Source organism: Rousettus aegyptiacus, unplaced genomic scaffold (assembly GCF_014176215.1).
Source record: "Rousettus aegyptiacus isolate mRouAeg1 unplaced genomic scaffold, mRouAeg1.p scaffold_m13_p_3, whole genome shotgun sequence".
NCBI classification, from domain to species: domain Eukaryota; kingdom Metazoa; phylum Chordata; class Mammalia; order Chiroptera; family Pteropodidae; genus Rousettus; species Rousettus aegyptiacus.
The window spans coordinates 42,570,104-42,583,448 of record NW_023416306.1 but is presented as its reverse complement, the minus strand read 5'-3'; the positions used below and the strand labels follow the sequence as shown (position 1 = coordinate 42,583,448).

General features: G+C 34.4%; 1 protein-coding gene and 1 pseudogene across 1 annotated transcript in view; one reads left to right on the top strand and one right to left on the bottom strand.

Annotated features, from left to right (window-relative positions):
• Window positions 1-13,345, bottom strand: part of ALDH1A1 (aldehyde dehydrogenase 1 family member A1) — a 51,623-nt gene that overhangs the window by 22,305 nt on the left and 15,973 nt on the right. Inside the window, exons 3-7 of the mRNA XM_016146192.2 lie at window positions 8,177-8,317; window positions 6,365-6,494; window positions 4,696-4,757; window positions 3,073-3,201; window positions 1,537-1,650 (exon numbers count right to left, since the gene is read on the bottom strand). Coding sequence (XP_016001678.1) covers window positions 1,537-1,650; window positions 3,073-3,201; window positions 4,696-4,757; window positions 6,365-6,494; window positions 8,177-8,317 — 576 coding nt within the window. The remainder of the gene's footprint in view (window positions 1-1,536; window positions 1,651-3,072; window positions 3,202-4,695; window positions 4,758-6,364; window positions 6,495-8,176; window positions 8,318-13,345) is intronic.
• LOC118600625 lies at window positions 7,825-7,940 on the top strand (annotated as a pseudogene).

The window sequence follows — 13,345 nt, the reverse complement described above, 5'->3', positions numbered from 1 at the left end:
CCTCCAAGAATGCTTTGGGGGCTCGGGGATGAGCCAAGACAAACAGGCAGTGATACTGGAGATAGGATTAGACAACAGTATAGCCTGTGGTCCAAATAAACTGAAGAAATGAGTAGGCATGAGAATTACAGCTGGTAATGAACATGAAGTCCCTGTTGGGGAAGGTCTAGAATGCTAGGCTGAGGAATTTGTGTCTTCTGGCCTTTACATAGTCTGCTAGGATTTCAACCTGTGACTTCACCATTTTTTAATTTATTGCCATGTCTTGAACATTCCCAATAGTTTTGTCCACAGATTCCTGAGTCAGGATTGGCTTTCTCCCAGCTCAATTAGGGGTTTGCACAATGTAAACTTTTTATTCTCCCTATATATGAAAAAACAACAAAAAAATACACTTATTTACCTAATTTAAAAAAGATAAAAATAAAATTTGTTTTTCCATTATTTTAGTTCTCTGTGTAAATTTCTTTTTTTAATTGGAGTGGCTAATTAGGACTATAGAGTAATCCACTTAGTCTTTCCTCACTATCTAGAATGTTTTTCTTGCTTCTCAATCTCTAGGGAGTTTGAAAAGTAACCATTCTTCAAAACCCAGAGCAAATTCTAGCACCCATTTCGACATCATTATTCCCTCCTGTGAACTCCCAGCACTTCGTACACATCTTAGTATCTATCTTATCACATCCTGCCTTGTTTCTTATTTGTGTCAGCAGCTTTACAAGAAAGGGCTATTCTCACTCTTCATCCTCTGTACTATAGACCTGTAAGAGGCATGCATTATATTTTGCCTTATATATCTAACAATGTCATATAAGCTAATAAAGTGACTCAAGAGTTTTTTGTTTGTTTGTTTTGCTTTGTTTTTGTTTTGTACAGTATGATTTCACCACTTGCTTTTGTTTGTGATAAAAATCATTTCAATAGGTAGGAATTCATTCTCCCAAATTCTGCCTTCCAGACTGCTCTCCTTTTCTCTTTCTTCTGCCTGTCCATGGCTGAGGCCCTGTTCTTTAACCTTCTAGGAGGCCCAGGTAGAGCCAGAGAGGCATAAAAGTTAGGCAGGACCAGCAGTAACATCCAGGGAAGATGAACTGCTGGCTCCTTTTCAGAATGTTCAGGGAAGAGAAAGCTCCAAATAAGGAGCTGAGAGTGAGACTCTGCTATTTAAGTTTTATAATCTACAGATTAAAATTACATTCATTCACACAAATCATTATAGCCTAATTTATATTTTCTATCACAAACTGTACTAATCATATGACAAGTTCTAATTGGTCATATTTCTCATCAGGGAAAGTAATAAACACACTGAAAACAATTTACACCAGTCACTCTAAGTTGGTAATAGGTATTTCATTTCATCTCCATTATATCTGCTTATATTCTATAAACATGCTTGAAGTCTAGGATGAGGAACCAATCATTAAAAAGAATTTTTGTTTTAAGAACATGTCAGCTTAAAAACAGTTACATAAACCATGCTGCTGACAGCTGGAAATGCAGACATTCTTCACTACCAGCACTAGTAAATGTTACCTCTGTAGATCCTGTGAAGGCTACTTTGTCTATGTCCATGTGAGAAGAAATAGCTGCCCCCGCAGTAGGCCCATAGCCAGGCACGATATTCACTACTCCAGGAGGAAATCCTGCCTAAAAGACACAAAGTAAAAAAGTTATGACAGAACAGAGAATTTATTTCTATTAAAAAAAAGGGGGGGGGGATATGGGATGAAAGCTGTTGCTTTTGCTAATTTTATGGGTTTCTCTACCAAAAAAATGCATTATCATTATTTTATTATTATTATATTATTATTATTATTATCATCATCATCATAATCATTAAATTTCATTGGTTACCCCATGCAAAATGATCTCAACGGTTGCACTGTTGAGGGACCATTTCTCCTCAGGGAAGTCCATATCTGACTTGTATGGATCAATGCTCCAGTGATAGCTTTCTCAAATTTTATAATAGTAGCTCAGAAAGATAGTATGTATAAAAGTATTTAGTAAATTCTCACACAGAAGGACAGCAATGTGCTTCGTATCCCATCAGCAAAAATAAGAAGCTAAAGAGACTCCACATTTTAGTTTCCCGCTGTTGGCAGTTCAAAGTATACCAACTGTGTTTCATATTCCAACTGGTATCATTTAATAAAAGGTTAATCATTCATTTATGGTTAAGCTTCACTGATTTCATTCCTACTTAAAGAGTTGTCAGGTAGAAAACTGTGACAATTGACGTAGGCACATTAAAATTTCATGTTATTTGCATCGAAATGCCTCATTTTGACATCTCTTTTGACTTTTTAAAATTTGAAGTGAAGAGTAATTTTATGATATGGGTTCAGTATTCTTAAATTTAAGTTCCCAGTGACTAAAGCTTGTTTTTAAAGGTTCTTTTTCAGTATTTTATTTTTAACTTTAATTTGGTTAAGTATTGGCAAGATATGAAGAAAAAAGGACAATAAATTATTTACGAGAAAAAAGACGTTAACATAGTCTGGATAGCTGATGAAATTAAATTTCATGTGCTCTTTTGCTCGTTTTTGAGCAGAAAGGTAAAATGCAGAGGAAACTATAATATAAAAGAGAATATTGACACATCCCTTCATGGGTAGATGTGCTTAAAAATAATGTGGCCCAATATTACAAGCAAGCGTATTGGCGCAGAGGCCTCCAACCTTTGAATAGAGTAGCTGAAACAAATTTTCAGAACCTTCCAGTCATTAGTGGCAGTTATAAAACAACTTACATTCCAACATTTGAGAGAAAGCTATCAATTTTAACATGAATTTGCATTCATGAGAATTGGGGTAAAGAAACAAAGAAGTGATGGTAAGGTGACTGTTTAACATGAAGCCTTTGAGTCTGGCTTCCTGTCTCCATTTGGGCCGAAGTTCATTTGGGTTGCCTACCAGAGATTCCAGCTGGCAGCCATACTAAATGTGTCTGCATCACTGGACAGAAACCATTGGCAGATAATGTAGTTTACGGTAGCACCAAACGAGATCTTCTTATTATAAATTAGGACTCCTGCATTTGGTGGAGTTTTTGATTTAGAAAACTTACCTCTTTTATTAAAGATGCCAAATGAAGAGCAGTGAGAGGAGTTTGCTCTGCCGGTTTGACAACCACTGTGTTTCCGCAGCTCAGGGCAGGCCCTATCTTCCAAATGAGCATAACCAACGGGAAATTCCACTAGAAAGCAGTAGATAACAATAGTCTTTGTATTGCCAAAAGCCACATTCACTAATCTAAATTCTACATTATACATTCCTTGTAGATGTTAAATAATAATTTTAGTAGTTTTCTTTAATCATCTGGTATATGTTAAAAGTATCTTATAAATGCTAAGAAGCTCCAAATAAACTAGATACAGGAGAGGAGCGAAGCGAGCCACAGCATTTTATCAAGCACTGTTATTTTGAGCTCTTTTTCTACTGAGAGAAAAAATATCACTGCATGGTTTGAAACTCAAGCCTTATTATTAAACATACATAAATTCTCTTGTAACTGTTTAAAAAGCGTGATTATTCTTCCCTTTGTATATATCATCTTGTTACTATTTACCCAATAAAAGTAGTAGTATTTATTTCTAAGACAAATATCTTGCTAAAGACAAAGAAATCTAGGGTCCGAAGGCTGAGAGCTTGGTTCAAATCTCAGCTCAACCATAGAGCAGCTATGTGGACTCAGACAAGTTACATGCTTTCTGTGCATGATGCCATCATTTGCAAATACTAATACAAGTCTTCTGTTCCTCAGGAGTTTGTCCTGAGGATTCATGGAGAAAGTGGGCCAAATGCCTAACATAGTGACTGGTTCATCATAGACATGCAGTAAGTATTAGCTATTATTAATATCAAAATTGTGTAGTTTTTATGGATTTTATTAATATTTTTTGAATGAGAAATTTCATTCAAAATATTGATATGTATACACTTTAATCTTGTTGAAACAGAAGATAAGTCATTGCCACTTCCTCATCTAAGAACTTTGGGACACTTTATCATCTTTTTATTTGGTCTTTTTGAATATTTCGGTTAAATTGAAATCGTTTCAATAGTTTCTATTTGTTAAGCCAAAAAGAAAATCTTCATGATTCTGCTTAAAATACTACCTTCTTTAAGAGGAATTTGAAGTATTAAGGCCTGTTATCTAAAGTGAGAATCTATTCCATCAGTACCCCAATAGTTCCTTCCATTTTAATTAAAACATCTCATTCAAGATTTGAAACTCTGGTTGCTACTATTCTCCATGATGAGAAGTCCAAATGAGGATATAAAATGTTGAAGCATGGTAGACCATACTATACTTCACTAAAATGGTGACCTGCAGCAGATGTGCCAGCGATGACCACTTTTCTATTTAGCTGTAAAGCATGAGACTTAAAAAGAGTATATGATACAGCATTTTAAAAACAAACAATAGAGTAAAAGGTTGAGAATTATTGATGCTGTAATATTAAAACACACTTAAGAGACATGCCGGGATATAGGTAGTTTTCTGGACTAATTCATATCCTAGGAGTTCAGTCACAGGGAGACCCGAGTTCAACAGTTGCTGCATTTGCTACCCATTTAGCAAATATCTAAGCATGGTTTGTGCTGAAGAAAGCTTCATTACCAAGTGACATAGAATTAGAACTCGTTTGCTTTCTAACATTAAAAATTATATAGGAGAACAACTTACAGGAAGGATTTGGCCACATACACCGATAGGCTCATGTTTTGTATAACAAAAAAAATTTCCATCTGGAAAATAAAATACACAATTATTTATAGATAAATAGGTTTTATATTCGTGGAATATGGTGGTTTGGTGCTAATGTGGGAGGCAGGTATAAACAACTTTAAAAAAACATATCTCCGACTATTTACAAAATAAAAAATTGAGCCATATAATAGTAATCTGAAATGAGAGGAACCATAGAAGTGAATGAAGTCAAAGAAGATATACAAAATTGGAAAAGATTGAAAGATATTTAATTCTATCACTCATCATATAGGGGGGTTGTTTTCTAAATCGTTCTTCTTCTCAAAGTTTTCTTTCTTTTATTAGAAAGGAAGTAAAAGATGTATGGCTAAGAAAATAATAGAGTTTTGTTTCTAGCAGCTCTAAGTTCTCCCAGCAATAATATAGTTTTTAAGCAATATAATTTAACAATAATAAAATTTTAAAATAATAGAATTTAAAAATTTCTTATGAGCAATAAACTTTTCCTGTTCTAAACATTCTCTCTCTCTCTTTTTTGTTTTTTTGTTTTTTTGTTTTTTTTTTTTTTTTGCCTACTAAACAATAAATACAAACTTTCTTAACACATGAAAAGATTTCCAGAAGTAAAAGACATTTCTTTTCCATCTGGATTTGATTGATTCATACGCCTCAAAGTTTGATGTGGTTATCCTAAGGGTTACATTGTACTTTGTTCTCTGTTCTGTTCTAGTTCCCATAAAAGCTTTTGATTATCATAGCAAAAAGGCTCCTTATCAAGATCTATTTCTACTTTAAATGCCTTCTCCAATTTTGTCAAAGGGTAAAGTAAGAGTTTATAAAATAGCCACATTTCTTGGTATCACCATGGTCTCACTTTCTCCTTTTATCTTCCTCACTATCACTCCTAATCTACTGGATGCTCTAATGACACCGGAAATGTCCATCAGGGCTAGTCCTGGAGGGTGTTGTTTAACTATAGTCATTAAGTTTATATGAGTTAAATTCTACCTATAATATTTTCAAAAATGACACTTTTTAAAGATTCCTATGCCATTTTGTACATACACTAATAAAATACTGAAACAAATATTGACATATTCACTCATACAAACTCTTAAATTGTGCTATAAACGCAGTCTCTTCTTGCTTTGAAGCTACTTGAAACAAATCAAGGTGAATTGGTTTGTTTTATTAATCTGCTGTAACTATACTGAGTTAGAGCAGGCACAGATTTCATAACTGACTCATGCTGAATCATGCAAAGAAATTAGAATAATTATACTTTAGAAAGTGTATGAATGCCACTATTGGAGTAAAACACAAGCAAATAACTTCAGAGGCCAGCTTTGAAAAGTTTGAGCCAAAAGAGAGAAAATGGCCTTAAGTCAATAATTTTGGCATAAGAATGTTTTTCTTTAATATTTCCTAAAACACCTGCATGATTAGGTTGAAACATTCTTAAAAGCCAGCTGATGAATCATAGTCAAACTTCCAGGTTCAGAACTGCATTGTCTCAAAGTCAAGTAGAAAACAATGTTGCCTTATTTGGCTGACATCTTTAAAATGGAAAGTTTGGAATTATTCAGCTCTACAGTAATTTCCTCACTGCTCCCCACACCACTGATTGTTTCTTAAAGCTACTTACCAGCAGGTACAGTGCGGCCTTGAACCTTGTCAGCCCATCCTGCACAGTAGTGTAATGTTTTAATGCAACCTCCTAAATCCATCATATATGCAGTGGAAAATAGTTTTCCACCATTCATGGACTCCATGGTCTGAAAAAGATATTAAATCTCAAACTTAAACTTCTGTCAATTTTTAGATTAAAAATATGTAGTTAATATTTTGAACTGCTATGTGCTGGAGAATTTTAAAAATAGAGATTTTGAAAGTCGTCTTGTCTAACCTTTTTTTTTTTTTAATAAGGAGACTAAAAATAAAGTTAAAATGGCTTGCTTTAATTTGCGTAAGGTCACACAGCAAGCTCCAAGTAGAGAGGCTAGTCAGATTCTGGTTTCTAAACCCTAGTGCTCCTTCTGTCTCATTCTGAATATCCTCTAGCAAACCAGCTTTTTAGAAATTAGTCACAATTTGATAAATGCATAGCTAATGAGAGTGACATCTACTCTCCTTAGTCCATTCAGAGTTTCAACAAGATTTCACTTGTCTAATACAACTGTGAATGACAATTTAGTGTCAGTGACTATTAATAATAATGCCTGACTAATTATTTTTTTGTTTTTGCATTCCATCTCCATATAACAAATCAATTTTCACACACACTTAAACGACCCCTGGACCTTTTATTCACGAGTTTTTTAAGCATAGGTTTTAATTGTGAAACTCCCAGTTTTGCTACCACGATCATAATTTTTATTTGAGTAGTCAGGCTGTAAAGTTCAACCTTCTCTGGTCTAGTACCCTAACCATTACAGAATGATCTCTCTCTTCTCATGTCTTTCTTAAGCAGAACTTTAATGAGCTCTTTGGGACCTAACGGTCTCCTGAGGCAGAAATGTACCGGTGAGAAATTATTAAAGCTGTTCCTCATCTGTTATACAATGTTCTGTCTTGGCATTATACTGTATGACGTGTCAAAATTTAATCACACATGGGTTTTGCATGCCTGCTCTTTTTGCTTCCTTAGGATCCCATGATAACAGAGGCAGTCAACACTATAGAATCCACAGATGAGATAAATAAGAGATATCAAGTTTTGCCAAATTCTTTCTTCCTACAGGACATTTTGGTAATGTAGTTTTAATGTATATAGCTCCTCTTCCATAGTTTTATATACTTTGAATTATGTTGAATCTTTGAGAAATTAATGAACTATAATTACTAATATTGATTTTTTTAAAATGTAGGCCTCTTTGTTACTTCCAGTTTAAGATTCTAAAAGTAATAAAAATTTACTCTGAAATCTGATCTTGGTATTGGCTTTTGTGAAATTGGTTTCACTGTACTGTCCAATTGAGAAGAAAATAAGAAAACGACCTTTCTCATTCATTTTATGCACTGACTCATTTGTCTGCTAAAATGTTTTTTTCAAAGCAGTATATGTAAAAACATAACTTCCATAAACACATGAATGATAGGTCAATGGTCTATAGCCATGCCACCCTGAACATGCCCAATATCTGATCTTGGAAGCTAAGCAGGATCAGGCCTGACTAGTACTTGGATGGGAGACCACCTAGGAAGACCAGGTGCTGTAGTCATAAATAATAATAAAAATAAAAATAAATGAACACAATTCAGAACCAGAGTGCAGATTGCTATCTAAGAATAAACTCAATGATAATGCGATAAAGCTCTTATACCAGAGCTGGTAGATGAAGTCTCTCTGATTCCTTCATAGAGAGCACATAGTGATTCCTAAAATCAAAACTTGCCAATCTGTACATTCAATGATTTCTAGAGATCTCACTGCCTGCCTGGTTTGGTTAATACTCACTGCTAGCAGCACACGATCTCTTTCAACTAAGTCAGCCAACTTGTATAGTAGCCGTCCCCTCTCTGAAGCATCCATAGTACGCCATGGAGAGCCAATCTGAAAAGCCTGTCGTGCAGCCTTCACTGCTTTGTTGACATCCTCCTGCAAATTGAAGGCAATTCAATTCAGTAGGCGAAACATTAGCAAATCCACTATTAATAATCCTATAAAATAGACTAAAAGTTCTCATAAGCAGGCACTGTGTGTTCATTAGCCCAAAGTCTAGCACATTGTGTCAACTCAAGTACTGTACATTGGAATTCCACCCACTGCCTAATCTTTAGAATGATGATGAATTCCCCACACATAGCACATGTTTGATATTCTAGAATATAAATATTACAATATTTTAATAGTTGCTGTCATTTGAGTGCTTACCATATGTCAAATAAGGTTATAATTGATATATATATATGTATATATATACACACATATGTGTGCGTGTGTGTGTGTGTGTATATAGTCATTTCATTCTCAATAATTCTATCAAATGTGTTTCTCATTTTACAAAGAAACTGAAACAGAGAATTTGCCCAAGGTCATTAGCTAAAAGTGGCCAAACTGAGTTTTAAAAGGAGCCAATTTGACTGTAGAACCTTTGCTTTTCACCCTCCATTTTAGTGCTTTGCTGACTGGTTTGCCAGAGTTCCAGAGAAAGCTCAAAATTTGAAATAGTGAATGTCTTCTTTAATCTCTGGTGACTCTATGTTCTGTACACTCTCATGAAGAACTTATTGAAGGGTGAATAAAAACTTCGTTTTGTTGTTGAAGAGTAGACATTATAAACATGTTGCCCATTCCTTTTGTGCAGAGGGAAAAAGGCATAGAGGTGACAACTGGTATAGAGAAGGGTCTGTATGTGACAACCTCTCACCTCCCGACTGGGTACAGAGATCTTTTTCGGTCCCTACGTAAGTAAAGCAGTCAGTTTCTCCTTATTAACAAGGTGTTGTTTAACATTAGTTTACTTCAAGTAAAAGTCAAATAATGGAATCATTCCACATTGTCTAGCCTTCTTGTCTTCATTTATGTTGCCTTTACTCACATACTTTTTTCTAAACTAGGTTTAATCCTCCTGTTCTTTCCTAGTCTACTTCAGTTTTATACTTTGCCATGGCCACCCCATTTCCTCTGGAGCCCTATTCAGACCTCTTCTGAGCATCTAAGAATTTACCTACTATAAAAATCACCACCTCTGTCATTAATTACACTTCATGTGTTACTCCCCGCCAAATCGAATCTTAGCAAGCACCTTAAAGGTACAGATAGTTCCAGTGTTTTTTGTATATAGGACTGGCCACTACATGGAGCTACATAAGCTCCAAAATTCATGGCTACATCTTAGGTTATTGGGTTGAAATTTTTTGCAGGAGACATAATTAACTTTGAGAATCTGGTGTGTGGGAGGGGAATTATCCTACAATTTTTTTTATAAGTCGCCCACAATTAAACTTAACCCCATTCAAGGATGGCAGCTCCCTGTTAAGAGGTATGGACCTCAAATTAATATCACCTACCTTAGGTTACATTCAGTTAAGAAGTCCCAAACTTATAAATTTGCAAATTAAAATGCAAACAAATAAACTATTTTTATAGCATTTATCACCATGTTAAGATTCTCTGTGGTGAGAGGAAATTCTTAGAAGTATAATCTGGTCTGATCAAGTGATAATATTTAGACTGCAGCCAAACATTCTTTCACTGTGATACATCACACGGTTGTATATCTCACTGTCAAATTTAAGAGAATGATGAATATATACAATAAAGTACATATATTATTACTTGCCCTTCCTGAAAAACATATGTACAGCCATATATTGGGCATTCAGTTAAACTCATTGATTGTTTATATTTGAAATTGTTTTATATCATATAGTCTAACCTTTTCTAAGTTATATTTGGAGAGCACTTTTAGAAAAAAAAAAGCAAACCACAAGAATCTGAAATTGCCGGCATGATATGTAGATATCACAGCTTATAAAATATATACTGTCTTGTGTTTAAACAGGTCTGTGTGACACAGCTTTCATTTGGATCCTTCTGCTCAATGTTTCACCATCGGCCTTAACTAAATATGGTTTATCACAGGCATTCTGGCCTCTCAAAGGGATATGGAAAAACTGGCTTCAAGACAAATAACTCTGCCATATGGAAAATATACCCCTGGAGAATGTAGTTTTGTCCTTTGAAACGTGCTTCCACTTTCCTCACATCTTCCATTTTATCTTTCAGGCAAAGAAATAGAGTAATAGTAGTTAATATATAGCTTTAGAGCAAAACAACCCAGGTTTGAATTCTGGTTTCTCTTTTATTAGCTATGTAAGCTTTGAGGCATCCATCCACCCACCTATCTAAATATTTGCTAAGCTATTCTGTAGCATTTTTATCAAGCTGCTAATGATAAAATACTGATGTATGGTGACTGCCTTTTTGAAAATTCCAATAGAATGGGAGAGATATATGACAAAATAATTATATCAATATATTATTATTAAATGTAAAAAAAATATTCTGAAGTAAAATATATTGTGATGTGACTTCTCTAAGTTTCAATTTTCTTACCTTTAAAATTGGGATGAGTTACCTCACAGAGTTGTGTTGAAGATTAAATAAGGTAACACATTTCTACGTGACAGACATTATGTTAAGTGTTCATTAAATGATGGCAATTACTATTGTAGTTGCAGCAGTTCTAGAGTATTTTAATCCCTCCTTTCAGTTTTTGTGGCTCTGTTTTAATTTAGGCCATTATTATCTCATATTGTAGCCAGCGTTCTCAAGTCCGTTCTCTTCTCTTCCTAACTGTCTTGCCTATTGTTACCAAGCTAATCTTTTGCAAATACTTTTATCTTTCCCTTTCAAATAATTGCCTATAGACCTAAATCCAAACTCATCTTTCTGATTTTCAAGGCCCAGCATTTTGGGGTCCCAACTCATTTATTCAAATTTATGTTCACATTTTTGTAGTCTATCTGGCCCAACTCCTTACCTTTGTTTTTGTAACTCTCCTTGTCTAGACCATTCTACAGACATACCCCAATTACTTTCAAAATCCTACATGTTCTTTAAGATCCAGCTGCAATATCACAATGTACCCAAACCCTTGCCAGATTAATCTGGCTTAATAATAGCTACTAGGTAAGGGCCCACTGAGCTCCAAGCACTAAGCTAAACCCTTCAAAAGCTTGCAGTTACGACTGCAGTGAAGCATCATGAACATTGTTTTACAGGACATGAAATTCAGCACAAAATCCATTAGTTAAAATTTTATCCCACCTCTGACTCAAAAATGCAGTTTTATAGCTCTGCAACACTATGCTGATGATGATCTCCTTTGCAATGAACACCTATTGCTATCTGTATTATAAACTATGATATTTCTTACTGTTCAGGGCCTACCATAGGCAGTTAACAAATATGTAATAATTTTGTTACATATCTTATAAACTCAATATGTTACATTGATTTTATATAAGGGTGCTCCTTACACAAATAATTGACTTTTATTGGCATTTAAATAATAAATCATATTTTAATTGATTTCATAAAATTTTTATATTAATCAAAACTATTAGGTATAAGTTTTTTTTTTTTTTTAATTGCAGGACTAGCATTTCTTGGATTTTTATTCTGGGATTAGTATTTCCAAGGTCATAATTTTAGAATTAACCAGAACACAATGTAGTACACTAAGTCAGATTTGCTACCATCAATAACACTTTTGCTTCATAGAGGTTAAGATGTTCCTTTATTGAAGTAAGAGACCAAAGTGAATGTTTAAAGATAATTCAAATGACAATGAAATATCAAATGCCTTGTGAACAGGTTAAGGAGAGACTGAACTCTTCTATGTCTCCCAGACTGTGCAATTTCTATATAAATTCATTCATATTTGGAGGAAATAGTTTTTAGACCAGTTTTAGTTTTATACCTATCCTAGGCCTTTACTTTAATGGACGTTTACTTTTATCGCAGACAATTATTTGTTATGTCATGCTTTAGTATTCAAAGTAGTTAAGGATTAGTCAATATAAGCTAAAAGAGCCACTGAAGTGTAAAGAAAACAGTTCCCACCCACATCTGTGCTTTGCTTTGTAACCTCCATTTGTTCTTGCCCCTCCTCCTTTCTTTATAATACCATTGAAGGGCAGTATATAGCCTATTGTTAGCTTCATTCTACTCATCAATTAAATCCTTAAAACTTCTTGGCTCATTTTCTAAAGAGTCAGTTTCAGAATATTAGGTTTACTGTGACTATATAATTTACTAGATTTGTACCTTTCATTAAGGGATGTTAGAAGTTACCAGACTTTTTCGCTGGCAAAAGCAAGAACAGCAATAATTATTATTTTTTTAAATGTTAGTAGGTCATTCCAAAAAAAGAATATGATGAAAAAGTGCTAGATGTAAAGCAAATGTTTACCAACAGTGAACAGTTTATACTATAAACAATTTAACTTGAGTGATCAATGATCCAGACACCTCGATTAGCATTGTGACCTGATTTGAAGCTTTACTGGATGTTAATGAGCGTCCTTGATCTATATTTGCACAGATTTTATGCTCTTCTTTGAGTAGGAATAATAGTCAAGTAACACAGAACAAGTAAATGACAAATATTTCTAAAGCTCAGGTACGATCATCAGCTCACCCTCACTATACTTGAGAGTGAAAGTAAATAAGAAAGTAAAAGATAGAGAAAGTAAATCCCACCCAAGATACCAAGACACAGACTTCTGAGTCTCCTAGAGCACATTACCAGGGTTTGTCAGTGTTTCTCTCCCCAAGTTTGGTTTCATAACATTTCTCGTAGGTGCAAAGTGATTATTACAGCACTGTTTCCAATCATCAGTTTTTACCTGTCAGTGTCCATGCCCTTTATTAAAAGCTAACACCTGAGAGGAGATACAACTTATGGTTTAACATCTTAATTTGGTGGTTATCAAAGTATATTTCCCCATTCCCCCCCCCCCCCAACCAGCAACATCAGCATCACCTAAAAAATTGTCAGAAATATAAATTCTCAGACTCCAATCTAGAATTATTGAACTAAACTCTAGGGGTGGGTGGAACTCAACAATCTTTGTTTTAAGATGCCTTCCAGGAAGTTTGGATGCATGCAAAATT